This window comes from Balearica regulorum, chromosome 30, assembly GCF_011004875.1.
Source record: "Balearica regulorum gibbericeps isolate bBalReg1 chromosome 30, bBalReg1.pri, whole genome shotgun sequence".
In the NCBI taxonomy this organism is placed as follows: domain Eukaryota; kingdom Metazoa; phylum Chordata; class Aves; order Gruiformes; family Gruidae; genus Balearica; species Balearica regulorum.
Genome location: NC_046213.1, coordinates 899676 through 917844, shown reverse-complemented (window position 1 = coordinate 917844; position 18169 = coordinate 899676). Strand labels below are relative to the sequence as shown.

Sequence of the window (18169 nt, the reverse complement as noted above, 5' to 3'; positions counted from 1 at the left end):
TGCGTGCACAAGTGTGTACGTACGCGCACGTGTGTGCGCGCGTGCTTGTGCATGGGGCGCATACATACGTGCGTGGGCATGGGGCGTGCGTGCATACATACGTGTGCGTGTGCACAGGGGGTGTATGCACATGTATGTGTGCGTGTGCACAAGGGGTGTGTGCAAGTGTCTGCACACGCGTGTGTGTGCGTGTGCGTGTGCACAGGGGGTGTGTGCAAACATGTGCGTGCCCAGGTGGGATGTGCGTATGTACGCGTGTGTGCGCGTGGCGTGCATCTACACGTGTGCGTGCATGCGTGCGCGCGCACAGATGTGCGTGTGCGCAAGGGGCGTGTGCATGCGTGCTCTGCAGCACGTACGTGTGCAAAGTGTGCGTGGCACATGCGTGGGGGGGAGGCTGGGAAGTGGTTACACGTGTGCGCATGGGGTATGCGTGCACAAGAAGCGTGTACACACGTGCAAGTGTGCGCACATGTGCACGGGGTGCAGACATACCTGCGTGTGCATACATACGTGTGGTGCACGAGGTGTGTGTGCGTACATACGCACGCGCGTTGCGTGTGCCTGGGGTGTATGTGCACATACACGTGTGTGCGTGCGTGTGTACCCATGGTGTGCGTGCGCATGGGGGTGTGCGCGGGGGGGGTGTTATGTTCTCATGTGTGTGCACACGCGTGTGCGCCCACACGCTTCGGCGCCTGTGTGCATGCAAGGGGTGCGTGTGCGTGTGCACGGAGGAGGCGTGTGCGTGTGCCACCAGGACATGTGTCAGGGCGTGAAGCCACCAGGACTCGTCACATGAAGCCACCAGGACGCACATGGGTGGGAGAGGGACAAAGCCACCGGGACACCCAACGGGGGGGGATGATGCCACCAGGACACGTGTCACATGAAGCCACCAGGACACGTGTCAGGGCATGAAGCCACCAGGACACGCATGAGCGGCCGATGCCACCAGGACACGTGTCAGGACATGAAGCCACCAGGACATGCATGACAGGACAATGCCACCAGGACATGTGTCAGGGCATGAAGCCACCAGGACACGCATGAGCGGCCGATGCCACCAGGACACGTGTCAGGGCATGAAGCCACCAGGACACGTATGACAGGACAATGCCACCAGGACACGTGTCAGGGCATGAAGCCACCAGGACGTACATAACAGGATGAAGCCACCAGGACACACATCAGGACATGAAGCCACCAGGACACGTATGACAGGACGATGCCACCAGGACACGTGTCACATGAAGCCACCAGGACACGTATGACAGGCCGATGCCACCAGGACACGCATGAAGGGATGAAGCCACCAGGACACACGTCGGGGCCGATGCCACCAAGACGCCCGTTACGACCAAGCCACGGACGCGCGTGACGACACGGCGCGGCGGGGACACGTGACCAGGCGGTGCCGTGCCCAAACCCCCCCCCCCTCCCACCCAACCTTTGCCCCGTCCCCGTCATGGCGGTGGCCTGGGCGCTGGGTCCACTGGCCACGGTGGCCATCGGCACCCTGCTGCTGGCCCTGCTGCTGGGGTGGCTTTGGGACGCTGTGGTCACCGTCGCTCGCTTCCGGGTCACTTGTCACCGACTGCGCAGGTTCCCCCGGCCACCCTGGCGCTGCTGGCTGCTGGGTCACACCGGCTTGGTGAGGGGACAGCGAGGGGGGGACGGGGTGGTGGCATCTGGGGGGGGACAGGGACAAGGTGGTGGCATCTGAGGGGGGTCAGTGGGGGGGACGGGGTGGTGGCAGCTGGGGGGGGACAGTGGGGACAGAGCCATGGCAGCTGGGGAAGATACAGTGGGGACAGAGCGGTGGCATCTTGGGGGGGGTGACAGGGACAGGATGGGTGGTACTTGGGGGACACACAGTGGGGACAGGGTGGTGGCATCTGGTGGGGGGCAGCAGGGGGGGGATGGAGCGGTGGCACCTGGGAGGGGTGGCAGCGACAGGGGGGTGGCACCTGGGGGGACAGCAGGAACAGGGTGGTGGCATCTTGGGGGGGACACAGCAGGGACAGAGGGGTGGTGATGAGGGGGACAGTGGGGACAAGGTGGTGACTTTTTGGGGGGGCGACAGGGGCGGGGTGGTGGCACTTGAGGGGGACAGTAGGGAGAAGGTGGTGGCACCTGGGGGGGTGACAGGGGCAGGGTGGTGGCACTTCTGGGGGGCAGTGGGGATGGGGTGGTGGCACCTGGGGGGTGATGGTGGGTACGGGAGGGTGGCACCTGCTGGGGGACGGTGGAGGGACGGTGGTGGCACCTCGAAGGGAATGGTGGGGACACGGTGGTGAAGCCTGGGGGAGGATGTTGGGGACAGGGTGGTGGCACGTGGAGAGGACGATGACAGGGAGGTGATGGTGGCACCTGAGAGGTGACATTGGAGACAGGGCGGTGGCACCTTGAAGGGGGTGACAACAGGGACACAACGGGGACACGCAAGCTCTGGGTGTCTCCACCAACCCAAGCTGAGATTGTCCCCAGGGCTGGCCACAAGCTGAGGACAAGCACGTCCCCAAGTCCGGCTGTGACCACGGGGACAAGGGTGTCCCCGCGTTTGTCACTGAGCCCTGCGGTGTCCCCTGGCGCAGGGGAAGAACACGGAGGAGGGGATGCAGCAGGTGGACGAGCTGGTGGCACGGTACCGGCACAGCTGCCTGTGGTGGCTCTTGCCGTGGATGCCCATCCTACGCCTCTTCCACCCCGACACCTTCCGCTCCGTCCTCTTGGCCTCAGGTGGGACACGAGGGTCACCAACCTGTCCCTGAGGGTCCCCAGGGTTACCTAGAGGTGTCACCATAGCTGGCCTGGGGATCTGGTCACGTCCAGGCACCCATCCTGTGGGTGGCCACCAACCCAACCCCAAAGGTCTTCAGAACCACCCAGAGGTGTCACCCTTGGCTGGCCCAGTGAGTGCCCAAATGCCTACACCATGGTGGCCACCAACCTGTCCCTGAGGGTCACCAGGGCCACCCAGAGGTGTGACCCATAGCCAGCCCAAATGCCACCCCATAGTGACCACCAACCTGTCCCTGAGGGTCACCAGGGCCACCCAGAGGTGTCACCCTTGGCTGGCCCAGTGAGTCCCCAAATGCCTACACCATGGTGGCCACCAACCTGTGCTTGAGGATCCCCAGGGCCACCCAGGGGTGTCACCAAGGCCAGCCCGGTGGCCTGCCTGTACCCAAACTCCCATCCCGTGGTGGTTATGGGTGCAGATGTGGGGTCCCTTCTCCCTAGGGACCCCCACCCACCTTGCAAGCCCCCGAGGGGACCTGATGCCACCCTGGTGGCACCCCTCACCAGCCCCCGCTCGCCTCTCCCGCAGCCTTCATCGCCCCCAAGGACCAGCTCTTCTATGGCTTCCTCAAGCCCTGGCTGGGTAAGTGGGTGCTCAGGGGTGGCGGGACATGTGGTGCAGCACCCATGGGTGCACCAGGGACAGAGTCGGGTGTCTCGCCGCAGGAGACGGGCTGCTGCTGAGCCGCGGGCAGAAGTGGGCTCGGCACCGACGCCTGTTGACACCCGCCTTCCACTCGGACGTCCTCAAGTCCTACGTGGGTGTCTTCAACCAGAGCACCCACATCATGCACGTAAGCACCCGCTGCCCGCACCCAGACCTGCACCCAGACCCCACCCTGCACCTGCTGCCTGCACCCAGACCCCACCCTGCACCCAGACCTGCACCCAGACCCTGCCCAGCACCCAGACCCCAACCTGCACCCGCTGCCCACACCCAGATTTACACCCAGACCCCTGTCCAGCACCCGCTGCCTGCACCCAGACCTGCACCCAGATCCTGTCCTGCACCCAGACCCCAACCTGCACCTGCTGCCTGCACCCAGACCCCACCCTGCACCCAGACCTGCACCCAGATCCTGTCCTGCACCCAGACCCCAACCTGCACCCGCTGCCTGCACCCAGACCTGCACCCAGACCCCAACCTGCACCCGCTGCCTGCACCCAGACCCCAACCTGCACCCAGATCCTGTCCTGCACCCAGACCCCACCCAGCACCCACTGCCCGCACCCAGACCTGCACCCAGACCCCTGTCCGGCACCCACTGCCTGCACCCAGACCCCACCCTGCACCCAGACCCTGTCCCGCACCCAGACCCCACCCTGCACCCGCTGCCCGCACCCAGACCTGCACCCAGACCCCACCCTGCACCCAGACCTGCACCCAGACCCTGCCCAGCACCCAGACCCCAACCTGCACCCGCTGCCCACACCCAGATTTACACCCAGACCCCTGTCCAGCACCCGCTGCCTGCACCCAGACCTGCACCCAGACCCTGTCCTGCACCCAGACCCCAACCTGCACCTGCTGCCTGCACCCAGATTTACACCCAGACCCCACCCAGCACCCACTGCCTGCACCCAGACCTGCACCCAGACCCCTGTCCAGCACCCACTGCCCGCACCCAGACCTGCACCCAGACCCCTGTCCGGCACCCACTGCCTGCACCCAGACCCCAACCTGCACCCAGACCCTGTCCCGCACCCAGACCCCACCCTGCACCCGCTGCCTGCACCCAGACCTTCACCCAGCTCCTGTCCAGCACCCGCTGCCCGCACCCAGCCCTGTCCCCAGCCCCCCCCGACGGGCACCCAGCCCCTCACCCCTGCCTGCAGGCCAAGTGGCGGGCAGCGGCGCAGGCAGCGGGGGGCCCGGTGCGGCTGGAGGTGCTGGGGCAGCTCAGCCTCCTCACCCTGGACACCCTCCAGAAATGCATCTTCAGCCACGAGAGCCACTGTCAGCAGTGAGTGTCACCCTGTCCCCTGCCGGCGTCACCCCGTCCCCTTCCCGGTGTCCCCCCCCTCCTTACCCCACCTCTGTCCCCCCCCGCTGAGGTCCCACCCCACCCTGGCTTGGTCCCTGCTGGTGTCCTCGCTGCGCTTTGCACCCATCGAGGTCCCCACCATCCCAATATTGTCACCTCCAGGGTCCCCACACCCCAACTCTGTCCCTCCCGGGGTCCCCCCGATCCCAGCTTTGTCCCCCCCATCAGGTTCCCCCCACCCCCAGGACTCTGAGCCGCCACCCTGGTGTCACCCCAGCCTGGTCTCACATGTCCTACTGCCACCCCATGTCCCCACTGAAGCTCACCATGGCCAGGGGGATGACCATCCCCGGCGGTCCATGGTGACCGTCCCCAGCGGTCCCCGGTGCCCCACAGGCAGCCCAGTGAGTACATCAAGACCATCCTGGAGCTGAGCACCTTGGTGGTGAGACGCCATCACCGTCTGCTCCATCACCCAACGTGGCTCTACCGCCTCTCGGCCGACGGGCGTCGCTTCGCCCAAGCCTGCGCCACCGTACACAGCTTCACCGCTGGCGTGGTGCAGCGCCGGCGCCAGGCACTTGACCGCCTCGGCCACCAAGCCTGGCTGGAGAGCCACCAAGGACGGAGCATGGACTTCATTGACCTTCTCCTGCTCTCTAAGGTAGCGCCAGGGTGAGATGGTGGTGGCCATGGGAAAAGGTGGTCATAGGGTGGTGGCCATAGTGGCGTGGTGGTGGCCAAGGGGATGGTGGTGACTATGGGGAAGGTTGGCTGTAGGGTGGTGGCCACAGGGAGATGGTGGTGGCCAAGGGGATGGTGGTGACTATGGGGAAGATTGGCCGTAGGGTGGTGGCCACAGGGTGATGGTGGTGGTCAAGGGGATGGTGGTGGCCATGGGAAAGGGTGGTCATAGGGTGGTGGCCATAGAAGCATGATGGTGGCCAAAGGGATGGTGGTGACTACGGGAAAGGTTGGCCGTAGGGTGGTGGACATAGCAGCGTGGTCATGATCAAGGGAATGGTGGTGACCGTGCAGAGGGCTGGCTGTTGGGTGGTAGCCACAGGGAGATGGTGGTGGCCAAGGGGATGTCGGTGGCCACAGAAAAGGTTGGCCATAAGGTGGTGGCTGTAGGGGAACGGTGGTGGCCATGGGGAGGGTTGGCCATAGACTGGTGGCCCCAGGGGGCATCTTAGCTGTCACGCTCACCCTTGCAGGATGAGGACGGCAACACTCTGTCGGATGAGGACATCTCGGCCGAGGCCGACACCTTCATGTTCGAGGGTGAGGGCGAGCCACAGTGTACCATCAGAGCGGGGGGACCGACATGTCCCCTCGCTCACCCCTTGTCCCTGCAGGCCATGACACGACGGCCAGCGGCTTGGCATGGCTGCTCTACAACCTGGCCCGCCACCCCCACTACCAGGAGCAGTGCCGCCAGGAGGTCCGCGAGCTCCTCAAAGGCAGGGACGTGGAGGAGATCGACTGGTGAGAGGTCCCCGGTGTCATCCCCCGGCCACCCGGCGTGGGGACGCTGGTGTCACCATCCCTCGCCCCCAGGGAGGACCTGTCCCACCTGCCTTTCACCACCATGTGCATCAAGGAGAGCCTTCGCCTGCATCCCCCTGTCACCGCCGTGTCCCGGCGCTGCACCGAGGACATCGCCCTGCGTGATGGACGTGTCATCCCCAAGGGTACGGCACTCCCGGGGTACGAGATGTCCCCAGTGTCACCATCCCTCCTTGTCCCCTGTCCCTAAGGTGGCCGTTTCCATCCCACCAGGGATCATCTCCCTGGTGAGCATCTATGGGACCCACCACAACCCGGACATCTGGCCTGAGCCCCAGGTAGAGCCACTTGGCCCTGGTGGCACAACTATGGGACAGCGGGATGTCCCTGTCACCATGGGCAGGGCCAACCATGTCCCCACGGTGTGACGGTGTCCGTGTCACCCCAGGTATACAACCCACTGAGGTTCAGCCCGGAGAACAGTCAGGGACGGTCCCCGTTGGCCTTCATCCCCTTCTCCGCCGGTCCCAGGTAAGCCACGGTGGGGACACGAGTGTCCCCATGTGTCACCCCCCGAGCCTGGTTGGGTTCAAGGTGGGGTGGTTGTCCCACAGCCGTGACGTTTGGGTGTCATGAGGACAACACCGTCCCCACGTTTCGAGGAGGTTCCACCATCTGCTCTACCACCCAGACGGTGGGGGTGGTGGTCTGCTGTCCCCCGCGTCACCCCTGTGGTGGTGACAGAGGTGACAGAGAGGGGACGTGGTGGCAGGAACTGCATCGGGCAGAGCTTCGCCATGGCTGAGATGAAGGTGGTGGCAGCGTTGACGGTGGCACGCTTCACCATCCGGCTGGACACGGAACTGCCACCGCGCCGCAAACCCGAGCTCATCCTCCGCGCCGAGGACGGGCTCTGGCTGCTGCTGGAACCGCTGCCGGAGGTGGCCTGAGGGACACGGGGACACGGGGGACACCTTGCACCACGGCCGTCCCACCAGAGGGAGGAGCGGTGAATAAATGGTGGCACGGAGGGGACGGTGTCGTGGTGGTGTGGTGGGGGTGGTGGGGATGTGTCCTCCTTGGTCATGTGCCACCTCATGGTGTGGACATGTCCCTCCATGCCACACGTCACCATCCTGGCATGGACACATCCTCTGGGGCCACATGTCACCATCCTGGTGTGGACATGTCCCCTCTTGATACATGTCACCATGCTGGCATGGATGTGTCTTCCTGGGCCAAGTGCCAACATCCATGGACATGTCCCTGCATGCCACAGGCCACCATCCTGGCCTGGACACGTTCCCTGGGCCACCTGTCACCGTCCTGGCATGAACATGTCCCCTGGGCCACATGACATCATCCGTGGACATGTCCCTCCACGCCACATGTCACCATCCTGGTGTCAACATGTCCTTCTGGGCCACATGTCACCATCCACGGACATGTCCCCCCATGCAACATGTCACTGTCCTGGTGTGGACATGTCCTCCTGAGGGCCAAGTGCCACCATCCATGGACACGTCCCTCTGTGCCACATGTCCCAGTCTTCGTGTGGACATGTCCTCCTGGGCCAAGTGTCACCATTCCAGCATAGATGTGTCCTCCTGGGCCAAGTGCCACCATCCATGGACACGTCCCTCCGGGCCACATGTCCCCGTCCCGGTGTGGACATGTCCTCCTGAGGGCCAAGTGCCACCATCCATAGACACGTCCCTCCGTTACACATGTCCCCGTCCCGGTGTGGACATGTCCTCCTGAGCCAAGTGCCACCATCCATAGACACGTCCCTCCGTTACACATGTCCCCGTCCCGGTGTGGCCATGTCCTCCTGAGGGCCAAGTGCCACCATCCATGGACCCGTCCCTCCGTTACACATGTCCCCGTCCCGGTGTGGCCATGTCCTCCTGAGGGCCAAGTGCCACCATCCATGGACACGTCCCTCCGTTACACATGTCCCCGTCCCGGTGTGGCCATGTCCTCCTGAGGGCCAAGTGCCACCATCCATAGACACGTCCCTCCGTTACACATGTCCCCGTCCCGGTGTGGCCATGTCCTCCTGAGGGCCAAGTGCCACCATCCATAGACACGTCCCTCCGTTACACATGTCCCCGTCCCGGTGTGGCCATGTCCTCCTGAGGGCCAAGTGCCACCATCCATGGACACGTCCCTCCGTTACACATGTCCCCGTCCCGGTGTGGCCATGTCCTCCTGAGGGCCAAGTGCCACCATCCATAGACACGTCCCTCCGTTACACATGTCCCCGTCCCGGTGTGGCCATGTCCTCCTGAGGGCCAAGTGCCACCATCCATGGACACGTCCCTCCGTTACACATGTCCCCGTCCCGGTGTGGACATGTCCTCCTGAGGGCCAAGTGCCACCATCCATGGACACGTCCCTCCGTTACACATGTCCCCGTCCCGGTGTGGACATGTCCTCCTGAGGGCCAAGTGCCACCATCCATAGACACGTCCCTCCGTTACACATGTCCCCGTCCCGGTGTGGACATGTCCTCCTGAGGGCCAAGTGTCACCATTCCAGCATAGATGTGTCCTCCTGAGGGCCAAGTGCCACCATCCATGGACACGTCCCTCCGTTACACATGTCCCCGCCCCGGTGTGGACATGTCCTCCTGAGGGCCAAGTGCCACCATCCATGGACACGTCCCTCCGTTACACGTGTCCCCGTCCCGGTGTGGCCATGTCCTCCTGAGGGCCAAGTGCCACCATCCATGGACACGTCCCTCCGGGCCACCGTCCTGGCCCAGGTAGGGGAGGGGGTGGAGCCATTAGCGGTGAGTGGGCGTGGCCACAACCAGACACTGGGCGGTGCCACTGCCAGACAATGGGCGGGACCTTTGCCAGGCAGTGGGCGTGTTTCACGGCTTCACCCAGCCCTAATGTGGGCGTGGTTACGAGTCAAACCAACGAGTAGGAGGGAGTTACGCCTGTGCTTTCCGGTCATGTGATACAGGAGATTGAAGCCGCGTTGAGGCGGCGTTATGGCGGCCCCGGCCGGTGAGCGGCAACCGGGGACCGGGCCGGGGCCGGGGCGGGGGCGGGGGGGAACCGGGCCGGGGAGGGCGGCGACGACTGGGGGGGGGGGGGGGGACGGCGCGGATCCGCGCCGTCCCCGTCCCCCCCCCCCCCGTCCTCGCCGCCCTCCCCGGCTGATGTCGCCGGTACCCGCCGGTTAACGGCCGTTTCTCCTCAGAAACGGAGCGGCTGTTAGGCCGCGGTCCGGGGTACGGTACCACGGAGTCTCCTGTGGTGGCGGAGGAAGAAGAGCTACGACGTCGCCTTAAGTATTTTTTTATGAGTCCTTGTGATAAATACCGGGCCCGGGGACGGCGACCCGTTAAATTGGGGCTGCAGCTGGCCAAGATCCTCCTTGTCACCGTTCAGGTGCGGGGACAACGGGAACGGGGGAGGGGGGACACACACACACCGGGGAGGGGCACGGCTGGGCCTCGGGAACGGGGATCAACGGGGAAGGGGGCGTGGGGACACGGGGGGGGGTGGCCCTGGGGCATGGGGACACCGGGGAAGGGGGCATGGGGATACCGGGGGGGGGGGGGGGTGGCACTGGGACATGGGGACACCGGGGAAGGGGGTGGCACTGGGACATGGGAACACTTGGGGAGGGGTCCTGGGACATGGGGACACGAGGGAGGGGGGGTCTTGGGACACGGGGACACTGGGATGGGGGCGTGGGGACACCAAGGGGGTGGCCCTGGGACATGGGGACACTGGGGAGGGGGGGTCTTGGGACACGGGGAAACTTGGGGGGGGGTCCTGGCACATGGGGACACCGAGGGGGTGGCCCTGGGACATGGGGACACCGGGGAGGGGTGGTCTTGGGACATAGGGACACTTGGGGATGGGTCCTGAGACGTGGGGACACCGGGGAAGGGAGGCACTGGAACATGGAGACACTGGGACATGGGACACTGCGGGGTGGGGGGTGTCCTGGGACATGGGGATGCTCGGGGGGCGGCCCTGGGACATGGGGACACCAGGGAGGAGGCATGGGGACACGGAGGGGGGTGGCCCTGGGACATGGAGAGTCTGAGAAGGAGGGGTCTTGGGACATGGGGACACTGGGAGGGGTGGCCTTGGGACGTGGAAACACCAGGGAAGGGGACATGGGGACACTGGAAGGGAGGCACTGGGGCATGGGGACACTGGAGAGGGGGGTGCTGGGGGGATCCTGGGACATGGGGACACCGGGGAGGGGTGGCCCTGGGGGGTCCTGGGACATGGGGACACTGGGGATGGGGACAATCGGCATGGGGATGCCGAGGAGGGGTGGCCTTGGGACATGGGGACAGTGGGGGAAGAAGCCTGGGGACATTGGGCACAGGAACACTGGGGAGGGGGTCCCCTGGGACATGGGGACAGAGGGGAGGGGGACGCCAGGGTGGCATTGAGGGGTAATAGGCAGGGGGACACCGAGGTGTGGGGAGTTGGGGGGTGACAATGACATGGGTGCTGGGGGGGCGGGGGGGCTCTGAGGAGGGCATGGGGACGTAAGAGGGGACGCCCTCAGCGAGGCCTGGGGACATCGTGGGGCATGTTGGGGGGGGGGGGCTGAGAATCGCTGGGGGAGCACGGGGGGAGCTTTGAGTATTTGGGGACGCGGAGGGGGTGCTTGGGGACAGCGGGGGACTCAGGAGAGGTCCCCTGGGTGAGCGGGGGGGGGGGGGGTGTCTGTTGGGGTTACCCTGGTGGCACGTCCTTGGGCTCTGCGTGCCCCGCGCTGGGGTGTCTCAGGCAATGGGTGATACCGGGGTGCTCCCCCCCCCCCAAAAAAAAAAAAAAAAAGGAGGGAGGGTGGCAGAAAGGACACTGCCCCCCCACCCGCCACCTCAGGGTGTCACCAGCTCCCGGATGGGTGCCAGGCTCCATCCTGGGGACGGAAAATCCCCCGGGAGCTGCCGGGCCGCGATCACGAGGCGTGTAGGAAACAGCCGGCACGTGACATCCCCCTCCCGGCCAGGGAAGTCGGGGTGCCCGGGCCTTGCCCCCCCCCCCCCACTTTTTTTTCTCCCCGCTCAGCGCCGTGGCGTTGTCCTGGGTGCTTTCCCCTCCCCGAGGCTTTGAGCGGTGGCACCCAGAGCCACCCGTGCCCTCGGCCCTGCTAACGAGCGGCGTCTCGTGTTAATAAACACGAGCTAATTACCGTTGCGGGGAGGGGTTTGGAGCGCGCAGACAGGGAAAAACGCTGATGAAGAGGAGGAAGATGAGGGGCCGCTCTGCCGTCGTGTTCCCAGGGTGGCGCTGAGGGGGGACGGGACACAGACACGACGCGTGCGCGTCCCCAAGGAGATCGTCTCCCCTGTTTGCAGCGGGAGAGGAGTTTTGCCGCAGGAAATCGGGCGGTTTAAGAGTTTTTGGGACAACCTCGGGGATGTGCCAGCTGGCCCTTTTCTTTTTGGGGTGACTCAAGCGTAGGGTGATGGCGTTTTGCCTCCTGTGAGCATCTTTGGGGCGAAACGGTGGCGTTTTGGGCCGTGGCATGGTTGTTTGTGGAGCTTCCAGGGCAGGGATTTAATCCTGGTCTTTTTTGTCCCTCAGCTCATCCTCTTCGGGCTCAGCAACCAGATGGTGGTGACGTTCAAGGAGGAGAACACCATCGCCTTCAAGCACCTCTTCCTGAAGGACTACGTGGACGGCGCGGACGACTCCTACGCCGTCTATACGCAGCGCGACCTCTACGACCGCATGTTTTACGCCGTGGAGAAGGTGAGATCCGCGGGCAGAGGGGGACACGGAGGTGGCTTGGGGCCACGGAGATGGCTCGGGGCTACATCCAGCCGCTGAGGACATCTCCTTCTCCAGTACTTGGCCATTCCCAACGAGACCATCGGCCGCTACGCCTACGTGCGGGCGGAGAGCGGAGGAAACTGGTCGGCCCTCATGCTGTGCCAGCAGTACTACCGTAAAGGACGCATCGATCCGGCCAACGACACCTTCAACATCGACCCCAAGATCGTCACGGGTGGGTTTTGGGGACGATGGGGTTGAGATTCATTGTCTCACGGCCACCGCTTGGTCCCGGGGAGGTTTTTGGTCGTCGTTCTGGGCTTGAGAGGGTCCAAGGGGTCTGCGTGGGGCCTCGGGTTTCCCTGAAGGTGTTTCTCCTTCCCTGCAGACTGCCTGGGAGTGGACCCCGAGGACCCCCAGCCTCTTCCTCCGGAGCTGGACCGTAACTACAAGAACTTCACCCTCAAATTTCACAAGTAATCGCCGACGTCTTCCCCGCAAGCCGGGGCGTCCCGGTGTTTGGGTGCAGGGGACGTCCTGTAGCGGCAGGGTAGGGCTGATGGCGAAGCGGGGACCCCGACGCGAGGAATTCCTCGTGCCGAAAGCTGCTGCCAGGATGGCAAAAAAAAAACCCCCAACCCCCCAAAAAACCCCGTTGGTTTTAAAAAAACACGTGCGGGATAGAAACAAATCCGCCCTTGTGCCGAGGGAGACGTGAAACCACCGGGCTTGCGCAACAAAGCAGCTGCTTTCCGACCCCGTCTCCATCGGAGTCGGCCGCAGACCTGACCCCGCCGTACCGTGACTGTCCTGCAACATCCTCTTTGGGGGTTGGTTTCCCTTCCCCGAAACCCTGCGCCGGCTTTCAACGGCGTTTCGGTGGCCCGCGGCCAAGCCCTGCAGTTGCGGGCACGTTATCGGCGTGGGCAGGCGCCGTCTTCTTGCCGGTGCTGGGCAGAGGGACGCAGGAGCTGCTGGCAACGAGAGATACGGTGCAGCTTGCGACACCCGTTTCTTCCAGAGGGTCCAACCTCCCCCCCCTTGAAGCAAAATTCAGCGACGCTGGGGCAGGTTGGGTGTGATTTGCTCCTCTAAAGCTGGGGACACCTTTTCCTGGGGCTGTTTGCACCCCCAAGGAAGGTGTTTACTCCCTCTAGATCGGTTGTTTGACTCTCGGCACCGTGTTTTTGGGGTTTGGGGGGTGTCTAAGTGGGCTGAGACCCCCCCCAGATAAGCCCCAGGAGGGGGGAATTAACGAACATCCCGTCCCGCAGACTCATCAACGTCACCATTCAGTTCAAGCTGAAAGCCATCAACATCCAAACCATCATCAACAATGAGATCCCCGACTGTTACACCTTCACCATCACCGTGAGTGCGTCGGTACCGCTCCCCGCCTCGGGGCGATCCAGCCGGCCCTGCCGCGGGCGTTGTAGCTGCCTTCGTGGGCACGGAGGGAACCGGGTACAGGCAGCGTTCCGGCAGCGAGGAGCTGCCGGACGGTTTCACAGGCGGTAACCCGTGTCCCCGCTTTCTCCCCAGATTACGTTTGACAACAAGGCGCACAGCGGCCGGGTGAAAATCCGCCTCGACAACCAGGCGGATATCAAGGAGTGCAAAGATCCCAGCGTCTTCGGCCGAGGTAGGAGCCGCGAGGACGCGACGAAGCCGGCGTCTGTCACCCAGTGGGTGCCGAAAAGCCGCGTGGGGTGCTCGGGGTGCGGCTGTGCCCTTCGTTAACCTCGTTACACCACGTGTCTTGCAGGTGACAACTCCTTACGGCTGTTTTTCGACGTCATCGTCATCCTCGTCTGTTCGCTCTCCTTCATCCTCTGCGCTCGCTCCATCATCCGGGGCCTGATGCTGCAGCACGTGAGCAGTGGGATGGCGGGAAGCGGCGTTAACCGTAGCCACCCTCCGCGGTGTAACCGGTGGGGACGGACAGAGCTGCCGTCGGGACCCTGTTTCGGCGCTGCCGGGTTTTCGGAGGAAGCTTTTTTTTCCCCTGCGGGGATGCTCGGTCAAATCCGTGGGTGCTGCGAGACAGGTGAAAGCCTCCGGGTGATGGGTGACGGACCCCGTTTTTCCTCCCCGCGCAGGAGTTCAGCCGGTTTTTCCAGCGCCGTTACAACCAGAGCGTGTGTCTGTCAGACCGCATGGAATTCCTCAACGGTTGGTACATCCTCCTGGTGATCAGCGACGTCCTCACCGTGCTGGGAACCATCATGAAGATCGGCATCGAGTCCAAGGTACGGCGACGCCGGGGAACGAAGCTGGGGACTTTGGGGACGGCGTTGGCTGTGCCTCAGGCCCGTCGCATCCCTGTCCCTGCAGAACTTTGCCAGCTACGACGTCTGCAGCATCCTCCTGGGCACCTCCACGCTGCTGGTCTGGGTCGGCGTCATTCGCTACCTCAGCTTCTTCCAAAAGTACAACGTGAGTGACACCGGGGAGGTGACCTGGGAGCCGAGGGGACAATTTTCAGGGCTTGGGAACGGTCCTGCCGGCCTGGCCACAAGCACCTGGACAGGCTCGGGCTCATCCTACGGCTTCTGCGTGTCCCCGATGTCCCGGTCCTGCTCTGCCGGGGACCTTGGTGTCGCACGGGGTGCTTTAACCGCCGTTGGATGACACCCTCGGTGGAAGACGGGGGTTAATTCTGATTTATTTATTTTTTTTTTTTTTTCCTCCGCCAGATCCTCATCGTCACGCTACGGGTGGCCCTCCCCGACGTCATCCGCTTCTGCTGCTGCGTGGCCGCCATCTACCTGGGCTACTGCTTCTGCGGCTGGATCGTCTTGGGCCCGTACCACGTCAAGGTGCCGCCGCGGGTCGGCGATCGGGGTGGGCTTCACCCACCTCCGGGTTATTCCCCCGCTCAGATTTGGGAGGAGACGGGTGTGGGGCCGGTCCCCGTTTCGGCAGCGTGGGTTAGATACGGCGCCGCTCTTCGCCGCGGCCTCTCTCCTCGTTGACGCGACGGCACCGGGGTGGCGCGTAGGGTGTTGAGGAACTTCCTCTCCCTTTTTTGAGGGGGGGTGACGCGGTGGCCCGGGCTACCTACCAGCTCTTTTCTCACCTCCCATCCCAGTTCCGATCCCTTTCCATGGTGTCCGAGTGCCTCTTTTCCCTCATCAACGGGGACGATATGTTCGTTACCTTTGCCGAGATGCAACAGAACAGCTACTTGGTGTGGCTCTTCAGCCAGATCTACCTGTACACCTTCATCAGCCTCTTCATCTACATGGTCCTCAGCCTCTTCATCGCCCTCATCACCGGCTACTACGAGACCATCAAGGTGAGGCCGCACCCTGACCTTTAAACAAAACTTCACGGTTTTTTGGGTTTTTGATCCCATTTTCCCCTCGCCGGAGGGATTCAGCTTCCCCGTTTCCAATTTTTTTTTTCTTTTTTTTCCCCGCAGCACCAGTGCGAGGGCGAAACGCCCGTCTCCCAGCTCCACGCCTACATCGCCCAGTGCAAGGACAGCCCTAAATCGGGCAAATACCGTCGCGACAGCGCCTCATCCTGCTCCGTCTTCTGCTGCTGCGAGCGGTGAGCGGGCAACACCGGGGTCGGGATCGGGGGGCGCTTCTTACCGACAGATCGGGGCCGGGGACGCTCTGCGCCCCCCCCCCCGCCTTGTTTTCTACCCCGTTCCCTCCTGCGTGCCGGGAGAGGAGGATTTTACGGTTATTTTCATTGCTGGTTCCTCGTGCGTGACCGATCCCACGTGGATCGTGATTTCCAACCCCTCTCCGTGCCGGTGAATCTCTTGCCGGCACCCCAAAATAGCTCTTTGCCTGTGGGGACCCCTCCACGTGGGTATAAGCGGGGTTCCTGGGCTCCCTGTGTCCTCGCTCCCCGCTTCCCACCCTGCTTGTTTCTTTGGTGGTGGGGGGGGGGGCTGTTGCGTGTGTTGGGTCTCCCTTTACCTGCTGCTGAGTCTTCTTTCCAAACTCGAAACCGTTTTCCCCAAATTCATCAGATTTCTCCCCGTTACCGCCGGCGCTGTCTTCTCCGCAGGGCTCCTCTGCAAGACAACGCGCTGCTGGTGAATTGAGGGGATCACACCCCCCCCCCCCAACCCCGCGACGTGGACCCCCAGGGACACAAAGGAGCGGTACCCCGTGCTCTCCCCCGGCACCCCCGAGTGCTTTTAATTTATTTTATCGTCGGCTTTTATCAGCTTGGGGCCCGGAAGGAGCGGGGAGAGCCGGTGTCCGCGTCCCCTGCGTTTTTGGGGGGGGGGGTACTCGACCTTGGCCTTGCTGCTCCCGATCACGAACTGGAGCCGGGGAGTCCCTCGGGGGCTCAGCGTGGACCCCTCGGATGTGGTTTTGGGGACAACCCGGAGCTCCGTGACCCCTTGGATGTGTTTTTGGGGGGCAGCCCGGAGCCCTGCGATGCCTTGGACGTGTTTTTGGGAACAACCCGGAGCCTTGTCACCCCCTCGGATGTGGATTTTGGGGACAGCCTGGATCCCTGCGACCCCTCGGACTTGTTTTTGGGGGGCAGCCCGAAGCCCTGCGACCCCTTGGACATGTTTTTGGGGGGCAGCCTGAAGCCCTGTGACCCCTTGGCCCTATTTTGATGCTCATCCCCCAGCCTTGCAACCCCTTGGACCTGTTTTTGGGGACAACCCGGAGCCCTGTGACCCCTCAGATGTGTTTTTGGGGACAACCTGGAGCCTTGTGACCCCTTGGCTGCGTCAAGGATGTCGCTGAAGCCCCCGGTCCCTTGGCCGTATCGGGGACTCGTCCCCCCACCTCGTCCCCGAGCCCCATGGCCCCTTGGCCGTGTCAGGGACTCGTCCCCCCCCCCTCGTCCCCGAGCCCAGCTGCCCTGTGACAGCGCGAGGGACTCGTTCCCAAGCCCTGCAGCCATTTCAGGGGGAACCTGGAGGCACGACGGGCCGCGGCGGCTCCCTTTGACCCCAACCCCACCCGGGACGGGGGGGGGGCAGCGGGGTAAGAATGAAACGGGTGCCCCCGTCCCCTCCTCGGCATCGCGCCCCGGAGCTGTTGACGCGCGGCGGGACGGGTCAAGGGCGCGTTTTGTAACCGGAGGAGCAGCTGCTCCCGGCTGGAGCGGGGCCAGCGGCCGCTCGCACCAGGCACTGCCGCCTCCGCCTGCCTTCCCCGCCTCCAAAAAGGCCAAATTTAACCCCAAATCGGAGAGCCCGCCCGTAATGGCGGTGGTGGGGTGTTTGGTGCTCTCTCATTCATGGACTGAGTTGTGGCCAGTCTCAGCTGGGGGTGGGGGGGGTGGGGGGGTGTTTCTCGCCTTGGGTTTTGCTCCCCATTTTGGGGTGGCGGGGAGTTGTGCCCCGTGTGGGGTCCTGGTGGGTGCCCCCCCCCCGCGGCAGGAGAATAAAGCGCCCTGGGAGAACAGTGGGGTTGTGCTGCTGTGGGACCCCTGCGCCGGGGGTGGTGGGTGCCAGCACCTCGGGGTGCCCGTGGGGGGACAGGGCTGGCAGTGGGTGCCGTGGGTGCTGTCACCCTGGGGGGGGACAGGGCTGGCAGTGGGTGTCAGTGGTGCTGTTACCCTGGGGGGACAGGGCTGGCAGTGGGTGCCGTGGGTGCTGTTACCCTGGGGGGGGACAGGGCTGGCAGTGGGTGCCGTGGGTGCTGTCACCCTGGGGGGACAGGGCTGGCAGTGGGTGCCGTGGGTGCTGTTACCCTGGGGGGGGACAGGGCTGGCAGTGGGTGTCGTGGGTGCTGTTACCCTGGGGGGACAGGGCTGGCAGTGGGTGCTGTGGGTGCTGTTACCCTGGGGGGACAGGGCTGGCAGTGGGTGCTGTGGGTGCTGTTACCCTGGGGGGGTCAGGGCTGGCAGTGGGTGCTGTGGGTGCTGTTACCCTGGGGGGTCAGGGCTGGCAGTGGGTGCTGTGGGTGCTGTCACCCTGGGGGGGTCGGGGCTGGCAGTGGGTGCTGTGGGTGCTGTCACCCTGGGGGGGTCGGGGCTGGCAGTGGGTGCTGTGGGTGCTGTTACCCTGGGGGGGGACAGGGCTGGCAGTGGGTGCCGTGGGTGCTGTTACCCTGGGGGGGGACAGGGCTGGCAGTGGGTGCTGTGGGTGCTGTTACCCTGGGGGGACAGGGCTGG

The 18169-nt window shown here is 64.3% G+C and overlaps 2 protein-coding genes across 2 annotated transcripts; both read left to right on the top strand.

Moving 5' to 3' along the window:
- Positions 1-1442: 1442 nt before the first annotated feature.
- Positions 1443-7328, top strand: CYP4F22 (cytochrome P450 family 4 subfamily F member 22). The gene is made up of 12 exons (XM_075738161.1): positions 1443-1654; positions 2598-2742; positions 3335-3388; positions 3472-3599; positions 4642-4769; positions 5187-5454; positions 6008-6074; positions 6149-6278; positions 6351-6484; positions 6573-6637; positions 6748-6830; positions 7072-7328. The coding sequence occupies exons 1-12, from the start codon at positions 1469-1471 to the stop codon at positions 7247-7249; spliced, it is 1566 nt and encodes a 521-aa protein (XP_075594276.1). The 5' UTR covers positions 1443-1468; the 3' UTR covers positions 7250-7328.
- A 1884-nt stretch (positions 7329-9212) lies between these two features.
- Positions 9213-17455, top strand: MCOLN1 (mucolipin TRP cation channel 1). The gene is made up of 15 exons (XM_075738122.1): positions 9213-9316; positions 9513-9703; positions 11876-12043; positions 12140-12299; positions 12453-12540; positions 13339-13435; positions 13607-13706; positions 13830-13936; positions 14164-14313; positions 14399-14500; positions 14761-14883; positions 15156-15362; positions 15489-15619; positions 16091-16539; positions 16583-17455. The coding sequence occupies exons 1-14, from the start codon at positions 9301-9303 to the stop codon at positions 16125-16127; spliced, it is 1677 nt and encodes a 558-aa protein (XP_075594237.1). The 5' UTR covers positions 9213-9300; the 3' UTR covers positions 16128-16539; positions 16583-17455.
- The last annotated feature ends 714 nt before the right edge of the window (positions 17456-18169 follow it).

Bases quoted from the DNA above. Each gene is read 5' to 3' on its own strand.
- CYP4F22 (XM_075738161.1), top strand. From the start codon at position 1,469: ATGGCGGTGGCCTGGGCGCTGGGTCCACTGGCCACGGTGGCCATCGGC. The intron at 2,743-3,334 runs GTGGGACACGAG...CCTCTCCCGCAG, and splicing joins CTCCGTCCTCTTGGCCTCAG to CCTTCATCGCCCCCAAGGAC. The intron at 3,600-4,641 runs GTAAGCACCCGC...CCCTGCCTGCAG, and splicing joins AGAGCACCCACATCATGCAC to GCCAAGTGGCGGGCAGCGGC.
- MCOLN1 (XM_075738122.1), top strand. The intron at 13,436-13,606 runs GTGAGTGCGTCG...CTTTCTCCCCAG, and splicing joins GTTACACCTTCACCATCACC to ATTACGTTTGACAACAAGGC. The intron at 14,501-14,760 runs GTGAGTGACACC...TTCCTCCGCCAG, and splicing joins GCTTCTTCCAAAAGTACAAC to ATCCTCATCGTCACGCTACG.